General features: G+C 32.1%; 1 protein-coding gene across 9 annotated transcripts in view; it reads left to right on the top strand.

The window, feature by feature from the left end:
• The window catches only part of LOC143230325 (apicoplast pyruvate carrier 1-like), a 124851-nt gene that overhangs the window by 90165 nt on the left and 15970 nt on the right, over positions 1 to 18716 (top strand). For all 9 annotated transcript variants that reach the window (XM_076463674.1, XM_076463680.1, XM_076463677.1 and 6 more), the window contains 4 exons: positions 5268 to 5397; positions 7145 to 7426; positions 9003 to 9125; positions 9530 to 9739. In XM_076463674.1, the coding sequence (XP_076319789.1) occupies positions 5268 to 5397; positions 7145 to 7426; positions 9003 to 9125; positions 9530 to 9739 (745 nt within the window). The remainder of the gene's footprint in view (positions 1 to 5267; positions 5398 to 7144; positions 7427 to 9002; positions 9126 to 9529; positions 9740 to 18716) is intronic.

The raw sequence follows: 18716 nt of genomic DNA on the forward strand, positions 1-18716 counted from the left end.
TAGTGTTTCTTAAAATCATTGAAAACATAAAAAGCAATATTCATTCTTTGTTAATCTAATTTGTAAACGGTATCCGTTTTGTGAAGGATTCCAAAAGCTTATAAGAATCTCAACCACTTATTTAATTCTGCATAGAAGACATTATTATACAAGATTTGGACCTCGATCACCATGCCTGTAATAGGCATTGGTTTGTTTAGATCTTATTAGATAGAGCCCAGAATGTGAATGTAGTTTCAGTCAGGCTTGTAAAGCAAAGCATAGTGAAACGTATCCTTGTAATACAGTTTTATTCCATGCTGTAGGATGTTTTGTCAGCCTTATATGAATGTGTCTTCCTCTGGTTAGGATAACATTCTTGTAGACAAACTCTGTGTGTTAAAAAGAAAGAATCAAAAACATTGCAGCACCATTTTTTTCTTAATACTCTAGGATATTTTGCTAACCTTGTATTTACCTGGGTATCTTTGTGTGGTTATGTTGACACTCGTGTAAACAATTAATGTTGATGTAATAAGGTAATTATAAAGATACCAAGTGATTTCATTTCACTGGTTGCTTCATCCATCACACTGAGATTCTGCTCAGTCATTTCTTTTGAATTTCATATTCAGTAGGATTAATAACTTATTAGCTGAGAATTACAAAAATGCATATGTGTAGTGGAACACAGCTACCAAGCATGGACATTTGGTTGTGTTTTCTGGTATGACTATAGCATAAACTGCTCTTTTTGGCAGCTTCCAAACATAATTTTTCTACAATCCAATCTATATGATGAACTTGAAAATCGAAGGAGAATTACTTTACAATGTTAAAACAAAGTATGACCATAACTGGTTTGTATTTTCAAAATGTTTTGTTATTAGATGCACACAAAATACACTGTTGGCTAATTCATGTACTTTGTTTTATTAGTATCTTTGGCTGTAGTACTTATGTACGCTTGCTCCTAATTTTTGGACTATTAATGCTTATCATTTTGTTACTTTTCATGTTAAATCTGTCTTTACTATAAGGCATATCTTGCAGTTTTTCATTTGGTTACTTGTTTTTGTACCAATTTTTCTTTGGATGGGAAGTACTTTCTAGTACTAGTTTTATTTCTACCCATTCCTTCTGAATAATTTGTGCTTTGTTTTACACTTGCTTTCATGACTGAAGTACAAACAGTAACACTGACTGTGCTTTTTGTTTAGTGTATAAAAGCACAAATGAAAAAAAACATGAAGTTATCAGACAATTCCAGTACTTCAGCATTGTCACAGATAGTATTTATGGTGTGTTCAGTTCTTAACTTTAACTGTCTGAATGGTGCATCACTTAATGAATGAATTGAAACCTGTTTACAGAACTAGATCAAGTTGTCTTTACTAGGTAGCAGCATTATACACACACATGTCAGTGAGCTCTTGTAAGTTGTCATACAATTAAGTGAATGCTGGCTGTATATCCAGTCAGTTCTAAATTATGTGTAAAACTGTTTAAGAAATGAATTGAAGCTGTTGTAACTTGTAACTTTGCTTCCCAAAAAAGCAAGAAAAAGATAATTTTTTTCTGAGTTGAATAATTTAAAAGAATATAGAATAGTGGAAATAATTATGGAAATGAAGAGTATTAAGGATATAAAATGCAAATACTCTGAGAGTATCATCCTATTATTGTGTGAAAAAAGTACACTGGCATATATTCACATATTGCAGTTTGCACTGTTATTGGTTGTCATCACACAAATCAGAAAGTGTCACACCAGAATAAATTGTATAAAAGCACAGGCAATCATACTATTAGTGTCTTTCCATTTATAGCTCTTAAGTGTGAAAGACTGCATGTAAAGCATGTATAAATCAAATTTTTGACATAAGAATATTCCATGCAAAAGTTGCATCAAGACTTCATTTTTTAGGAAGAGCTGTGTATAGGACTCTGAAACTGCCACTGTTAATAACATGAGTGGTTGTGGTAGGAAACTAAAATTCTCCAATATATAGTAATTTATCTTATACATATATTTTTGGTGTTCCTATTATTCTGAATTTATGTTTACAAATTATTTTAACTCTAGCGTGCACAATAAGCTTGTATATCTTTGTTTTAATTCACTGAACCTAGGAATACTGTATTATTCTATCAAACATATGTACTGAATGTATCATTCCAATACTCTTTTGCAATGATTAGAGCTGAATAGTTTGTGGTATTTGCTAATTGGTTAATTGTACATACCATTGTTTGAGGAACACTTAACTAACTGATTAATCAAAAGGAACTGGTTGGTACAGTGTTTCTCAAATCATGGTATGCCTAAGAAAACAAATAGTCGGCATTGGGTGCTACAAACAAGTGTCTTCATTTTAGTCGGTAGTTTAAAATTAGTAATAGTGGCAGATAGTTTTAGTAGCTTTACTATAACAAAGACAGGGTGAGCAATTTTGATGGTAATAGAAATCAAAATCAGAATCCTGGAATGATGAATCCTCCTTGCAAATTACTAAAGCTGAACAATCTTAATATAAAAAATAATACAATTCATAAGGCTGAAATTGGGCATTATGTTGCTCTGTGCTTGACAACAAATAAACAATATTTCAGTTACTTAAATAAGTTGAAATAATTGAAAATAATAATAAATGGAAACCCTAATTTTAATTATTTGGTTACTTTTATGATATCAATTTAATCATAATTTCATTTGGTAGATTACTTTTGTTACAATCTATTTAACTGTAATTTCTGTCAGTTGATCATTGAAATATTGAATTATTGATTAATCAATGTAAATGTAATGATGACAGATACATTTTTAAAAATAATATGTTGAATGTCTTACTCCACCAATCCTATATATTAATATGTATTATCCCAAAACGTTTTTACTTTGAATATATACTCCAACAAATGTTTACATTTAGGGTTTCAAACTAAGTATCTTTTAAAATTTTTGAACTAGTTAAATTAAACAATGTCAAGTGTAATTAAAATATATTTGGTATTTGAAAAGTAAACATGACACAGAAGATTCATACAACTGAATGTGATATATATGTATTTAAAATTTAGTACAATGAGTAACCAATAAAAAGTTTCAGTTGATTTACAGTAATTAGCTGTTTCTAGTAGTTGTCTCAGATTTAATAGCAGAGAAAAAAAGTCTTTGCTTGTGTCTTTAAAATTTTGAAGTCAAGCCTGATATTGAGTAAAATGTCCTAACAAATCTTTATTTTGAAAGACTCATGTGTAGTTTCCTTGTTTAGTTTTTTACACTAGGTACTACAGTGGAACCCCTCTAAAGCAGCCACCTTCGGGACTGAGACAAACTGGCCTGATTAGAGGGGTTCTAGTGTACATAATTAGGGATTATGTAAACAAAAAAAGGGACTGTTATTGAATGACCGCTTTCAATGGGTAACCGAATCTGAGGGGTGGCCACTTAGAGGGGTTCCACTGTACTTCTCTATAACATGTTCAGGAATTTAAGAATTAAATCATTTGGGAAAGAAAAAATCAAAGTAGCCCAATGACATTTTTTTAATCTAAATGCTGAATATGAGTTATGCTTTAATAAATAATAATTAATGAATTTAAAATCTCATAAATCTAAAATTTGTTTTTATTTTTTATATTTCCATTTGTAGTATTAAATGTAATGTATTAATTTCTCAAATAAAACAAGCAAACTGTTATATGAGTAAAATTATATTTCACTGTCTTGCTCATTAAACTTGTCTAAAATAGAGAATCTTGAAAAAATTTATATTCAGTGTTTGATACTTTTAAATGTATTCTGTTATTGCTTATTAAGCTTGATGATGACAACTAAAGAGGATTAAAAACTGTCTCCATGGCAACAGTGTTTATTTGTTCAGCTTTTAAACTTTAAAACTACTAAAATACAGTGATTGAGTATGTTGTAATAAAACAATTTTAGAGCCATACCACATCATTACAGGTCATATCACCACATTCAGTTATATTTTGCTTGATGATGATTGTGCATAGACTCCATTTCATAATGCTCAGTTGTAAGGCTGCTGTCATGGTCAAGGCACACCACTTCTCCATGTCTCTTTCTATAATTTATTTAATATAGGAAATAGTTGTTTTTATGTGCTCTTTTGAACACAGTTCAATTACACAGAAATATTAAGATGCTGCATCTGTGTACGACTCGCTGTAGATCCATTTCCTGATGACCCTGGTGCATTGAGTTGATCTGTATTTCTTTTCTTCTAATGCTGTTAAGTACAACATATATCCCCATTTTGTAAATTACAAGCCATTGTGTCATTGAACACATCTTCATGATTTGAATGTATATCGTATTCAAAACTTGTGAGTCATAAAGGGCTATTATAATCCCTTCTCAAAAGTGATCAGTTTGTGGTAGCATGACACTATCAATGTAATGCTAAACAATTTCAAAATGTTTGTCAGAAAAAAAAAACATTTTGTGATGTGTCTATTAATTTCATTATTTTAATTTGAAAATTAGACTGTTTTGGTACAAGGTGACTGCAAAAAAAAATTAACAAAAAACTCCTATGGTCTAGTAGAGGTAGAGCTTAAATATGAAAATGATTGTAAGAGAAAATAATTACACTGTGGCATTATTACCACAATTATTCTATGCAACATACTAAAAGTTACACAAAATCAAGATAAGAGAACATATTCTGAGCCATCTTTGCCACTTATGTGGGTCATAAATCAGTTAGTAAAAGTCACATGACAAAAGTGATTCACTTTTATGTTGATTAAATTAGTATAAGCTGGTATTCAATCTTTGAGAAAAAAAAAAAGAGCCTCAGTTATCAAAATTTGCATTTTATTACCTAACGTAGCAACTAAAGGATTAAGACAAAGTTTGTCATATGTTTGTGTGCATTTGTTGTAAACATTTAGTTATTATATGAAAATTAGACAAAAGCAGGTTACTGGAAAGTGGCTTCTTGGGAGAGGAAGTTATAAAATTCTCTGACTCAACTTCAAAGATTATATGGACTATAAATCATTAGGTATCAGTTGTATGACAAACATTAGAATATTGTTGGAATTAGAATTAACTACATTTTTGGATAATCAAATGCATCAGTTCCAAAGTCTTGATGACTTTTTCTTTAATGGCCCATATAATCATTGATGTTAAGTTGGGATTTTTGTACCTCCCAAAAATTTGCTATCTTCTCTAAAGTAGTATCTTGGGCTATTTTTATTAGATTATTAACAGAATTTAAATAACTATATATTTTTATTTTCTGTTTTTACAGATATTTCACAGATAAGGTACTTTTAGATAAGGTTCCTTATGCCATGTTAGTCATGGGAGGTGTTTATTCCACTATTCAAATCATTGCTTGTTGTCTGCTTTTTCCCCAACAAGGAATTCCTGACACAAAGGTAAAAAACAAACATGATATAATGAGGAGATACTTCATGTTACTGCAGTTTATTAAAAATGATTGAAATATAAAAATGTTGAATGGATGCATAGAAGCAACTTTACTATAACCAGTAGAATGCATCAGAAGAAGTTGTGCTATTAAAAATAAAGCATGTTTCATTAACAAAAGTAAGATAACCCACATTTACTACAAAATTTTACGAGAATAATGAATACTGCTTCTTCAGAAATATTTATGTAGACATACTTAGGGTAAAAATTAAAGTAAAATATGAAATCTTCAAAGTATTTGCTTAACACAGAATGAAAGGTGTCATGCCGAGTGATTTGATTAAATAAAAACCATAGTTAATAACTTGTAGCTATTATAGTAATCAAGACTTCCCATTAACCCTTTCCAGAAAGGTCACAGAAGTTTCATACATTTTCTACTTTAGAAGTAATAGCATGAAAATGAAAATTTACTACAGCTATTTATATGTATGAAATGTAGCAATACTATTAAAATTTTGTCCTACAAAAAGTGTCCTTAAATATTTTGGTCACTCAGATTATATATAAGTCAAGCAACTTATTTCTAAAATAGTTGAATGTTATAGTTTTGAATATACTTTTAACTAGAAACAAAAATTATTTAAGACAAAAGCATATATTTGTAATTTTTTTTTGTTTACTTCAAATGTTGTTTATGTTTCAGTAATCTACAGAAAGTAGTTATGCTACAACACTCGCACTATTATTCAGTATAGTTCATTTTAATAATTTTGTAGTTTATCATTTATTCATTATTAGACTTAAGTGATGTATATGGAGAACATTTAAAACTAGTTAAGTCTTTTTAAGTGTAGTCTTTGAAGCTGTGGGAAATACTAAAATATTTGAGACAGTGGTAAATTATAATAAAAACTAATTACATACTAAAATTATATTTAGTAATATTAATTACTTCATGTTTAACTTGTCCTTGCATTATCAACTTTATTTATATCCTTCAGTGCATGTGATTTTTTAAAAGAAGAGCACATCTTTATTCAGCAATGTTTATGATTATTAAAATTTAAAATTTGAACTTTCATCAGTAATGTAAGTTTGTTTTAAAATGAACAATTCAGTTAGTAATGTGTCGAAAGCATGTTTACACACATACCCTATTCTTACAGTAAATACTAAGTTATTAACTCATTTACTGACTTGAGTATGTTTATGTTACCCTCAAGAGCACTGGAATTGTGTATCACAAGTGTACTGTCATATCAGCCATAATGTGATGAAGTATCTGTCACTTGTTGCCAAGGACAGTTGTTTTTTTAGGGTTTTTTTGTTGTTAATATTATAGGCATTACTGATAAGGTGTTGAATAAAAAATTATTATGATTAAAATCCTGATTTTCTTAGTTTAGGATTGTGCCCTTTAGCATTAACATATGTAAATATTACTATGATCATCAATCTTGAGTTTTTGGTCTTAAGATTTTAACAATATCGTATTTTCATCATCTTGATTTGGGCTCATAAAAATTTTAGAATTCCTTAATATAGTTTTCATCACTGAGATATCTTGGAAAATTCATGTCTTTAAGATATATATGTAAGAACTTGATGAGAACCTTGGACCTATTAATGTGTATGCAATTAAATTAATTCAGAAGGAAGACGTTTATTAAAAGCTAGTAGTATCATGCCTTCAGTACTTTAAAGAGTAATGAATCTGAAAAATAATGAAACTTTAAACTCTGACTTTAGGAAACCTTTGATTCTTCAGAGTCTGACACTGAAAAACTACCTCAAATCTCTGAGAAGGAACAAGTTATTGATAAAAAGTTGGAAACTAGAGATATCAATATTGGAAAAGATCTACCAGAGAAGCTGAACATCAAGAGTGAGACCAATGATATTTCTAAGAGTAAAGTTTTACCTGGAGATATGGAAGTTAAAGAAGCTTTCAAAACAAAAGAGTTCTATGTTCTAGGATTCTGTGTTGGACTTCTCCTGCAGGTGATGGTATATGTCATTACAATGTACAAGGTGTGTAGTTTTTTCTTTTGTGTGTGTGTACTATGGTTGTAGACATAAACTAAGAAGTATAGAGATTTATTTAAGCCTGATCTGATCTGAAATTCAAAAATGTATTTTCATTATAGTGTCTTACCTCTTTTCACTCATAGTTATGTTTATTCAGAGCTGCTCTCTATGTACAAAAAATTTTTCAATGCCACAGGCCTTGAAATTCCCAGCTACCCAACAGTCCACTGCATCACTGCATGAAAATCATAATGTGACAAACCTCCTTCCTAATGCTTGTGATCTAAACATCACTTCTTGTGAAGTAGATTTCAAGTACAGATATTTAAAACATTGTGTTGTTTTTATGCAGAATTTTCTTTAAACTTATGAAGTAGTACTTTAGTATTTTCTCTTCCTTTTCTACAGTTTGCTCAGTATAGTATTTTGCCTAGTTAACTTAATTTCATTTAGGATTTCTGAAATTCATGTCCCAACTTCAAATTCTATTCTTACCACTTTGAGTGACAAATATTTTTTTTGTTTATTTTATCAGTTCAGCTGTGACTTGGTAATTTATTTTTTTTATTTTTACTTTCCTTTTAGGGGAATATTTCTTTTTTAAGTCTAGAATCCTATCATGAGATGAGCATTCACTACCTGTCCAGGTAAGCTAAACATTTATCCAAATCTGTGCTGTATGGCCAACAAAAAAGTCATACCAGGGTATATTATCTATTTCCTAATGACTTGGTCACTCCATTTGCATGTAGTAAATCTTGGGTCTGATGGTGCATAGTCTTGAATCTGATCATCCTGTGGACTGTGGTTATTAAGGACATTCTACTGGTGATTAAAGCACTCCAGCCTTTGTGTGGTTCTATTTGGAAGTTGATGTTGCATCAGTTACTCCTGGCTACTCCTGAGGCTCCACTTCCTTGGGGTTGGGCCCTAAAAGTGAAGGATGAATTTGCATGGGGTAGCTTGGCAAAGGTTGTATTGAGCATCCTGACGAAGTTGTCTTTGAGTTGAATCTATTCCTACCAATCTCAATATATATCCAGGGCCAATATTGTACACTGTTGGGATGGAGTATTTCATAAAATTGTTTGTAGGTTTTTCTTGCAATTTTTTACTCCATAAATATGCCCATTCCAGACTGTACCAATCTTTGGATTTCATGGGTAGAAGGGAATTGCTACCCATTCCTGCCATTCCTTTGGTTGCATAAATCAGGGATGGTTTGGTTTTCAAAATAGGAATTTCATGGTCACCTATTGCACTGTCTCCAGCATTGGCATTCCTCCAGACTCTCCACCACATTTCTTTCCCTTATCATCAGAGTATGAGAATCCTTGCCACTTTCCAGTTTCTAGCTGCTAGGATAGTGGATTACAGAGAGGTCCTGAATGTGAAGTGTTGGTATTTTTTTATTTTATGCACATAATGTAATCATACATGAAAAATAACCATTAAAAAAAGTGTAAGCATATCATAACTCAGTGTATAATACCAGTAAATGACGTAAAAGAATTTAAACAATAAAATACATTTTTATCATTTTCTTTAACTGTTTTTTGTTATTTTTTATTTTTTTAAGGCATTTGGACAAACATTTATCAAGGATGACATATTTCTGGCAACTATTGCTGGTTTTTCTGGAGTTGCTAATGCTATTGGAAAAACGTTCTGGGGTTTTGTATTTGATAAGAGTAATTACCGGGTAAGACTGAGCTTTCGTTATACACCTTGGGAAAATATTTGAATATCTTTGTGTGACTTTATTCTTCCTCAGAATGAACCACTAATTATGTAAAAGTATTTATATAAGGAACATTAGCTCCAGTTTCATTCAATAACAAAACACCTGACAGAAAATATGTTAGGTAAGTTGGAACATTCTGGTTTTTGCATGTAAAGGTTATAAATCAAATATTTGATATACCAGTTTACTTAATAGTTGTCTTGCTAATACAATATCAACAGTGAACAGCAAATTCACATTTATCTTTAGGTGATTGAATTTGACAGTGAAGTCTACTAGATTTTTTGTAAAAAACAAAATACATTTTTGCTTTTCAGATCATTAATTGAGTGATAATAGTTCTTTTTCTTTCTCCCCCCTAGGTTATCATGGGCATTATCACATTTTTATTTGGTAGCTTGGTTGCCAGTTTTCCAGCAACTCATTTTGGCTACAAGCCCATGTGGGCTATATGGGTGATCAGTATTTTCTTTGTTAGCTCGGGTATTTGGGCTGTTGTACCTGCTGCCACAGCACAAGTTTTTGGGACCAAACATGGTGGTACAATTTATGGTCTCATTTTTGGAATTCCAGTAAGTTTGTTTAGATGGTCTTTAATTGCTTATTGTTAAATGTTTCAATGAATAACCATGTCAGTATTAAAATTTTTACCAAACAAAATTTTACTAGTTATGAGCCATTTGAAGCAAGTTAAAATACCAAAAGGTTGTCCACTTGTTTCTATGTATCTTGTGTGTTTTGCTTATTAGATAAAGGAGTAAAATATAAAATAATTAAATACATTTTTCTTAGATTTTTAACATTTTGTAAGCAGCAGATAAAGTGGTTAATATTAAAGATAATTTTAAATATTAATATGAGAAAATTTAACAAATAAATATTAGTTTAGTACACAGGTTTATTTTATTACTAAGTATTAACAGTAATTTATTGCATTTAGTCTGAAAGTAAAAAGAAAACTATTTAGTATGATTAATGTGTGCTTTAATTCTCTGTGTATAGAGGTAAAGAAAATAATTTTCTAATGTTAAAATAACTATTATATAATGTTAATGTTTTAAATAAAATGAATATTTGGAAAAAATTTTTATTAATTAATATTGTTTTATAAGTTTGGAGATTTCCTTGATCAGATAACATCAAAATATAATTAACAAAGAAAATCCTCTATTGTAAAGAATTAATTCATTTACGTTTATTTAAGTGTCAGTGTCAACTATATTGTATTTAGCTTTTTTATGTAATTGTTTTTTTACATGGGAGGTTCTATTTGAATAAGTAGCATGAGAAGATAATTGTCAGAATTGTCAACATTTTTCACTAATTGTTAAAATAAAAGGCTTTTACTTGTACTTCTTATGTAGTATAAATGTATACTGTGTTGTTGTCTGGCTTAGGATTCTTCTACAGTAGGTGTCTGTAACTTGTTGACAATAAATTCAGTGATAAATGAACAGCATGCACTCCACTTATTTTCATGATAATATATATGTTCAGAACAAGTTAAACATATGTTTAACTAATTTTTCACACTATAGAGATTGTAGGCATATCATAAACACTATGTATACAGTTCTCTTCTTCTTGTCAAAGTGCACTTAAGCCTATTCAGTTACTTTACAATTTCATTTGACAAGCTAAACTATCTTCTCTGTTACTATCACACTAGTATTGTGTGTGTGTGTGTGTGATTCACTTACAGTTGTTGAATGAACTATTATAATCATATGATCTTCTTTCTTCAAAATATCTTCTGTTCTTCTTGTCAAAATGCGCTCAGACTGATTCATTTACTTTGGAACCACACTTTGACAGAAAAGATTTTTTTTCTTACTCTGACATATTAAACATTAGACCTATGTTAATCATTTGGCTTATCATTTCTATGGTAGTTAACTTTCTGCCAAACTGTTTCTTGCCTGTAAGTTTACTGTGTTCTGCTGTTGTCTATCTGCAGTTTTTCACTCACCTCACACTATTTATATCTTTATGACTTAAATGTCTATCTGCCTTTTAGAAATCTCTATATATTTTCTACATCAATGTATTGCATGCAAAGTTTGATTGTCTAAGCATCTATAAATTTCAGTACTGTTTCATGTTGACGTGGCATGCTTTCAATGAGTTGTGCAAATATTACAGAGCAGTTAACTGCCATCCTTCTTTAAATGCTTCAAAAAGTTCATCTTCTATGTGTGGCTTATGATCTTTTGTTAATTGGTTTAACTCAGCTCATAAGTTTTCAGTTAGTTTGATATCAGATGATTGACCTGGCTATTCCATCTTGGTCTGGTCAGTCAATGGTGCAGTAATTTCAGTACAATTTGGGATAAATTTCCTGTAGTATCCACTAATCCCAGGAAGTATCTAACTTTCTGCCTTTTTACTGGAGCTGGTGTATCTTGTAACACATTATCTTATCCTTTTTTATGTCTATCTGTCAGTCCTTCACTTTATATCCAACAAACTCCAGCACATAATATCTAATATAGCACTTGAATGGTCTGATAGTGAGTCCTAATGCTTGTACTCAGTGAAAAACAACTAATCTTTTTTGGGTGCTTTTCCTAGTGTCATGAATGCTCTCTTCTCTTTAGGTTCCATCTCCATTGGCAGTTGCCAGTAACCTTTACCAAGGTTTATCTTTGAAAAGTTTTGTTATGATGGCCTCTAGGTTTTCCATAGGTTCAGAGCAAAATTTGTTCATGAGGTTCAGCTTCTGGAAGTCTGTGAAGAAACAGTTTGATTCGTTTCTCTTCTTCACAGTTACAACTCATGAACAATAGGCTGAATTTGGAAGCTCAGTGAATCCAGCTTCCAACATTGTCTCAACTTCCTGCTTTATCAGGTTCCTCATTGCATAAGGCATCTGATAGGATTTCACTTTGACTGGATCTCTGGTTGTGGTCTCAATCTTATGTTGTTCAAGGCCTGTCTTTCCAGGTTTGGTTTATCTGTTAAGATATTTGTGTACTGGCACAGTAGGTCTTGTAATGCTTTTTTTTTTTTTTTTTTACCAGTCAGTTCGTTGTATGTCTCGTCATCACCTAGTGGTCTTGATCTACTCACTGTTTTCAGGTTCTGCATCTATAATAGTCACACCTGCAACATCCATCTCTGTTTTAATAGTTGCAGCTATTAGATCTTCTCTCTCAAAATACTTCTTCAACAGATTGGCATGGTAACTCTTGGTATTCACATTCACCTTGTAGTTTTCATCCTGTTGAGTATTTCCTGTACTTCAAAAGGTCCCTTCCATTGCAAAGTGTGTTTGTTGTGGTCTGTTGACAACAGAACTAAGACTTTGTGTTCAATCTTGAAACGCTTTTGCTTGGTCTTATTATAGAAATGCTTCTGAATATCTTGAGCTGCATACAAACTCTGTTGAGTGAGTTTACAGGTTTCTAAGCTGTAACATGTATTGGTGTGTATTCCTTTACTTCTGACTCTTTTTCTTCCATTTATAGCTCTTTCTATATGTGCATCAGATCTTGTACTGTTCTTCCATACCATAACTCCAGGAGTGAAAATCCTGTACTTGCATATGGAAGTTCTTGATAAGCAAAAGATATTACTTGCAAGTACCTGTCCCAGTTATGTGGTCTCTTTTGGCACATCTTCTTTAGCAAATTATTTTAAATTCCATTGATTCTCTCACAAAGTCCTTTACATTCAGGATTGTATGGGGGCAATTAAAAGTTGCCAAGTACTGATGAGTTTAGACACTTCTTGCATCATTTCTCAAGTAAACTGGGTCCCTTTTTCTCTCAGGATCTCTCTCAAAAAGCTTGCTCTGCAAAACATTTCCAAAAGGCTTCTGCTACTCATTCTCTGTCTCTACCTTCACAAGTGCTATTACTTCCAGATAAAATGTCACATTGTCAACAACTGTCGGCAAATACTAGTTGCCCTTGTCAGACACAAGCACTAGTGACCTAATCAGATACACTGCTACTCTGATTAATGGTTCTTTCGTGAGAGGCATCTTCCCCAATGGCAGGCACTTTGGCTACCTTTCTTATAGGTACTGTCCTTTTGCAGATGTTACATGACATGCAGAATCTACTTACATATCTGAATTACTCCTAACCAATGGAAGTTCCTGGTGATTCTTCTTGTCATTTTCTATGTTCCTAGGTGTCCTCCCACAATTGATATATAAGCCAACTTTGTCACTTGAGTCTGGTATCCTGTTGGTAGTGTGATCTGTTTATAACTTTGGTATAGATTTGGTGTAGAACTCCCTTCCAGTCCTCTGTTCTATAAGTATTTTTACCCTTTGTTTTGTGCTTGACTTTCTCCCAGGCATAGTTCTAGAGTTTCTGCAGTGAAGGGTCTTTTTTCTATACTTCTTTCAATTTCCACAAACCTAAATTTGGCATGTTGCCTTTTGACACTTGCCAGGGCTTGATGTCTTATTTGCTCTTTTTTGTTTTGAACTCTGGTGGTTACAGAAGATGGTTTATCAATCTTTTTACCTGTCTAGATCCTCTAAATTTCTACTACCAGGTAAGTTTCCTGTCATAAAATAATGTATTGGTTCCTTGATACACATGGCCTCAAGGTCTCCCACATAATATGTAGAATATCCCTTTTTTTTTGCTATGGGAAATTTTCTCACTGTCTCATCAGTTATCACACACAGGCATACTTTGTCCTGTCATCTGATCATCAAATACTAGACTAGTTCTCACTGCTGCATTATTCCACCCGGTGTCTAATACTGTGGTCTTTGCTTGTCTTTTCCTGGCTTTCTGAATCTGTTAATTGATCATTTATCTTCTGTGAACAAGATTCTCCTCAAGCAGTGGTCCCTCATTGCACAGATGTTGCTACTTTAGCTTTACATATGGCCTTTGTCAGGCACATTGACTCAGTCCAGAAACTAACTCCATGTATTGCATGTTTCATTTCTTAGTTGATTAAACCTTCTTCCATGTCCATTTATCACCAACAGTACCATACCTTTTCACTTTAGTCTCTTTTCCATAGATTTTTTCCCCACTCTTTTTTTCCTCATCCTTTCCTGTTCTTCTCCTGTTTGCTTGACAGAGGCTTCTCCACTTTGTCCATGTCTGGCTGTTGGACAGTCTTGTTGACTTCCTTCCATTTCTCAAGTTTCCATCTGGTTTTGTCTTCCTCTGTCCTTTCCCTGCTTTTCCATTCCTTTGAACTGTATATTAGTTTCTTAGTGCCTTTTATACCCTCTCTCATCCTCTATTTAGACCTTTGTCTTCCTGTTCCATCTACCTTCTCTCCCTTGAGATGTATTTTTTTGTTCTCTTTGCTTCTAGTCTCCTTCATTTAAATCTTTACCTTTAATATTACCTACATCCATTACCATTACTTCTATGTCATCATCTATCCCAACCATTTTTTATCCCTAGGGTCTATGCTACCTTTTTAGGTGGTTTGGCTTTTCCACCAATTTCATGACCTTCCTTTTCCAAACAGCCCTCTTATTCCATTCCTGTTCAGTTTCCTTATCAGTTTCACTCTTTAATTCTCTGGAACCCTTCTGTTTCCCATGTTCTGTTCCTTGCCATGCATACTGATTGGGTTTTTTACTCATTAGGTTGGCATATTTGAATTTATCCATGGAAGGTCACCATTTCCACAAGGTTTTTCTCATCAGGTTTGTCAATTCACTATGCCCTTGCCTGCATCACTTTAATGTTCTTTGGAAGTGATTATTCAGACTGGAATATGGACTAATCCTAATATCTTTGTCACTCATTATCTGTATGACCTGGCTATTTTTTCTCCTAGTGAATGTTGTACTCCCATGGGAATTATACGCACGTCAGTTTACCTTTGACTGGAGTAAATCTGATCACACGTTTCTTGTTTTGTATTTTCTTTTCAGCTTCTCCAATCATAACATCTATTTTACAGATACCACCTTGCTGATGGTGTTGCCTGCTCAGGTATGCTTTGCCTCAAATCTGCACTAGTTTAGAGTAACTGTATAATGTTCACTGTAGAGTTGGGGTGTTTCTGTAAGAGCACTGGTCACTTACTCAGTGTTACATGTATTTACATGTGTGTGTGTGTGTGTTAGATATCAATCAATAGTGGAACATCAGTCATGGACTTCATGAGTAAAGGAAAAGAGGATTTCCACCCATCTCTGCCAATCCTTTGATTACATAGATTAGGGTCAATCTGCTTTTCAAAAAAATGAATCACAGGTACCCATTGCACAGTTTCTTGTATGATGTCCCTTCACACTCCTCCCTGTATTCCCCTTTCTTTTTTATTTTTTTTAATTATAGTGGAGCATGGAGTCCTTACCACTCCCAGTTCCCAGTCACTGAGGTGATGGTCCATGGAGGCTTTCTCCTGAGTAAGTTTTGATATCTACAACACTCAAACTGGTTAAACTACTTCTAAATAAAATAACTTTTTTGTCCTAGTGCATAGCACAAGAAAAATATTTTAATAAATTTATAATGTGTTTTCTCTAGATGAACAGGACAAAATGACTTACTCATATACTGCATTTCCTTTAGATACTTTTGCCTGCATGGACCACACAAGACAGGCTAGCCTAATTTGTTGATGATAAGTTTCCTCTGGGTGTCTTTTTTCCTGGATAGACTGTACAAGTCAGTAAAACTTTATCATTTCATAAAAACAAACATGGCACTGTCCCTGCTTGCATTTCTTTTGGATGTGTTTTCTCAGACAAACCTCACTAGACAAAATACCTTAGTCAATGGATAACAAAAAATACTCTACTTGCATTTCCCTCATTATTTTTATCTACGTGGAATGCACTTGACAAAATAACTTATTCATTTGATGTCATCATGAATAGATCACATTGTCCTCATGCTTTAGCCTTTTCTTGTTGTTCTGATTTTTCTCTTTTCAACCTACTGATGCCAAGGATAAGCTACAAATCATCCTCTGTTAGGTTGAAGTTGAATAGATACCTAGCTTATTCTATTATAATTTGCTACAGCTGAGCCTATCTGACATCTGTGTCTATAGTTTGCTACAAGCTTTTTTGATTAGATTTTTAACACAGGTGCAGTATTGGGCACAAGGCTGTGGCAAAAAAAAAATATGTGCTCTTCAGAGTATATAACAATACCAATACTTTTTGGGTGCTGTACAAATTATTACCACATTCACTTGTGCTAGTATTTTCAATTCTGCCCATTTTGTGTTACTTTCCTATTTCCTGAGCAATGAGCATACCCGTGTCAGAAATAGTGCAGTATCCCACAGGCATGCGTCATTTTCATCTTATTGCACACCTGTTCATTCTGGATGATTGCTTTCAACTTGGTTTAATATTTGTGCACCTAAACTAGCCTTTTTGCTTTCACTATATGTGGGATTCTAGCTTTATGTGAGAGGAAGTTAGACCATTTCAGAAGTTAACATTTTCTTACACTGAGAATGTATTTTTGATAGGTACTTACTTTCACTCATACTCTTCCCACCTTTCTCCCCACTGCTGGTGTTTTATGTTAATATTTACAAATTCTCAAAACTGAGGATTGAATGAGTGAGCTAGCCATACCAGTATATATGGTACAATACTGTTGATGAAAGTAGTCACAGATGTACATTATTGGACGTAAAGACTGGTACATTGAATGCAAAATTTTTTAGCAATAGTTAGAGGGAAAATAAGGATTGAGATAGCTTTGTGTGACTGGATGTAAGTACCAATCAGGAATACATTTTTAGTGTAAGAAAATGTTAACATATATTTATTTCTTGTGTCTTTCTCTTTCAAAAACATTTTACCCTCAAGTTTTCTTCAGTATTTGCAATACTTATTATTTCTTAAAGAGTACTACAGCTGAGAAGAAATAAGGTTCAAATGCTCAAAATATCCCCAGCTAAGTACTTGTACAATCACAAAAGAATGATAATGTGGAAAGGTAGCTACAACAGAAGCTAGATTGAATTTTTTTTAAATATATGGACATTATGATTAAAATGATGAAATTTGTGCATATTAGAGAAGACAAATATTGAGAAATCAACTATACAACTCTTATATGCAAAAACGGCTCGTTTGGGTTAAGAAAATATTTTACATAGAAGAACGAAACGTTGTTCGTTCTTCTATGTAAAATATTTTCTTAACCCAAACGAGCCATTTTTGCATATAAATTTCTCAACAAGTGGGTTTCTCGACATCACTGATTATACAACTCTTAATAGTTTTGTAGAAAGAAAGTATTTCTGTTGTTTTTCTTCAATTAAAAGAAAAATTATAAAAGAAGAAAAACTTTCATGAATTTTTCTAAACCATTTTTAATGTCCTGTTACAAGTAATGTTGTAATACAGTGTTATGGTTAGCAACAAATTAAACAAAAATGTTGTTATTTCAGCTAGAAAAGACAAAAACTAGCCACAGCATAGAAAAAGAATTATAACAGAAGAAGAAATGCTCAAATATAACCATCAATCTTATTGCTTTTTGATATCGAACTCTTTGACTCTTATCAGAAAATGGGAAAAAATATTTCCTTTGTTCGTAGTTCAAAACAAAATTCTTTGAAACTTGTTCAGTTACGTAAATGCTTGATTTTTACATGTAGCACCCTTTCGTATTGAGAGCCATAAATGCATAGATATGTTTATGTAGAAAATACATAGCATATTGAGTTAGATTTGAAAATGTAGATAAGAAAAAGCACATGTTTTGGTTGTAAATAAATATTTTATAATTTTTTCATTGAAAACTTGTATTAAATTTTTTTTTTCTTTGTTATTATAGTCACTTTTATCTTTACAAGTCCTCAGAGAAATGAGCAACATTAAAGTATAGCTATGTTTTTTAATTTGGATAAAAGGTTGAATTTTTTTGGAAAAGCTTTTGTAAATGCTTCACAATATAAAACTGAATTACTCTTAAGAAACTAAATAAATATGTTGTATGACTCTTAGTTACTACTGTTGTACATTTCTCAATTGCTACTATTATATGACATTCATTTACTTCTGAAAACACAAAAGGGAAAAACTTATACCACAAAAAATGGCTTATTTCAAAATGGGTGTTTTACTGTTTACAATATTTCAAGCTTGGACACCCTTCCTCTGATGACTGTCAAACCATAAAACTATACAGTTTTAAAATCACCAAAGGTAGGGCATCCAAACCTGAAAATTTTCACAATAGTCATTATTGTGGTATGAGTTTTTCCCATTTTGTGCACTTAATTTGTTTCATGCCACAGTGGTTTTTAGCTGACTTTTCTCTGTTTCTATTGTTGCACAGCTCTCTATTACAAGTATAACACGACTCTTAGGTACTATGCTGTACTACTCTCAAATCTCTACCTAAAATGTATGACAACTAAAAAAGTTAGCAAACTTGTAGTTTTAAAATATTTTAGAAAATAACTAAATAATGAGTGAAAGAAATGTCTGATTTTTCTATAAAATGACACTGTAGATGATCTGCAACACAAAGCAAGATACATTCATTTGAAATTTATAAGTAAGGAATGTAACATATTTCTAAACAAGTACAAGTGAAAGATCACAAATGGTTAAAATAAGTTATGGGTCATATA

The sequence above is a fragment of the Tachypleus tridentatus genome, chromosome 10 (assembly GCF_004210375.1).
Source record: "Tachypleus tridentatus isolate NWPU-2018 chromosome 10, ASM421037v1, whole genome shotgun sequence".
NCBI classification, from domain to species: Eukaryota; Metazoa; Arthropoda; class Merostomata; order Xiphosura; family Limulidae; genus Tachypleus; species Tachypleus tridentatus.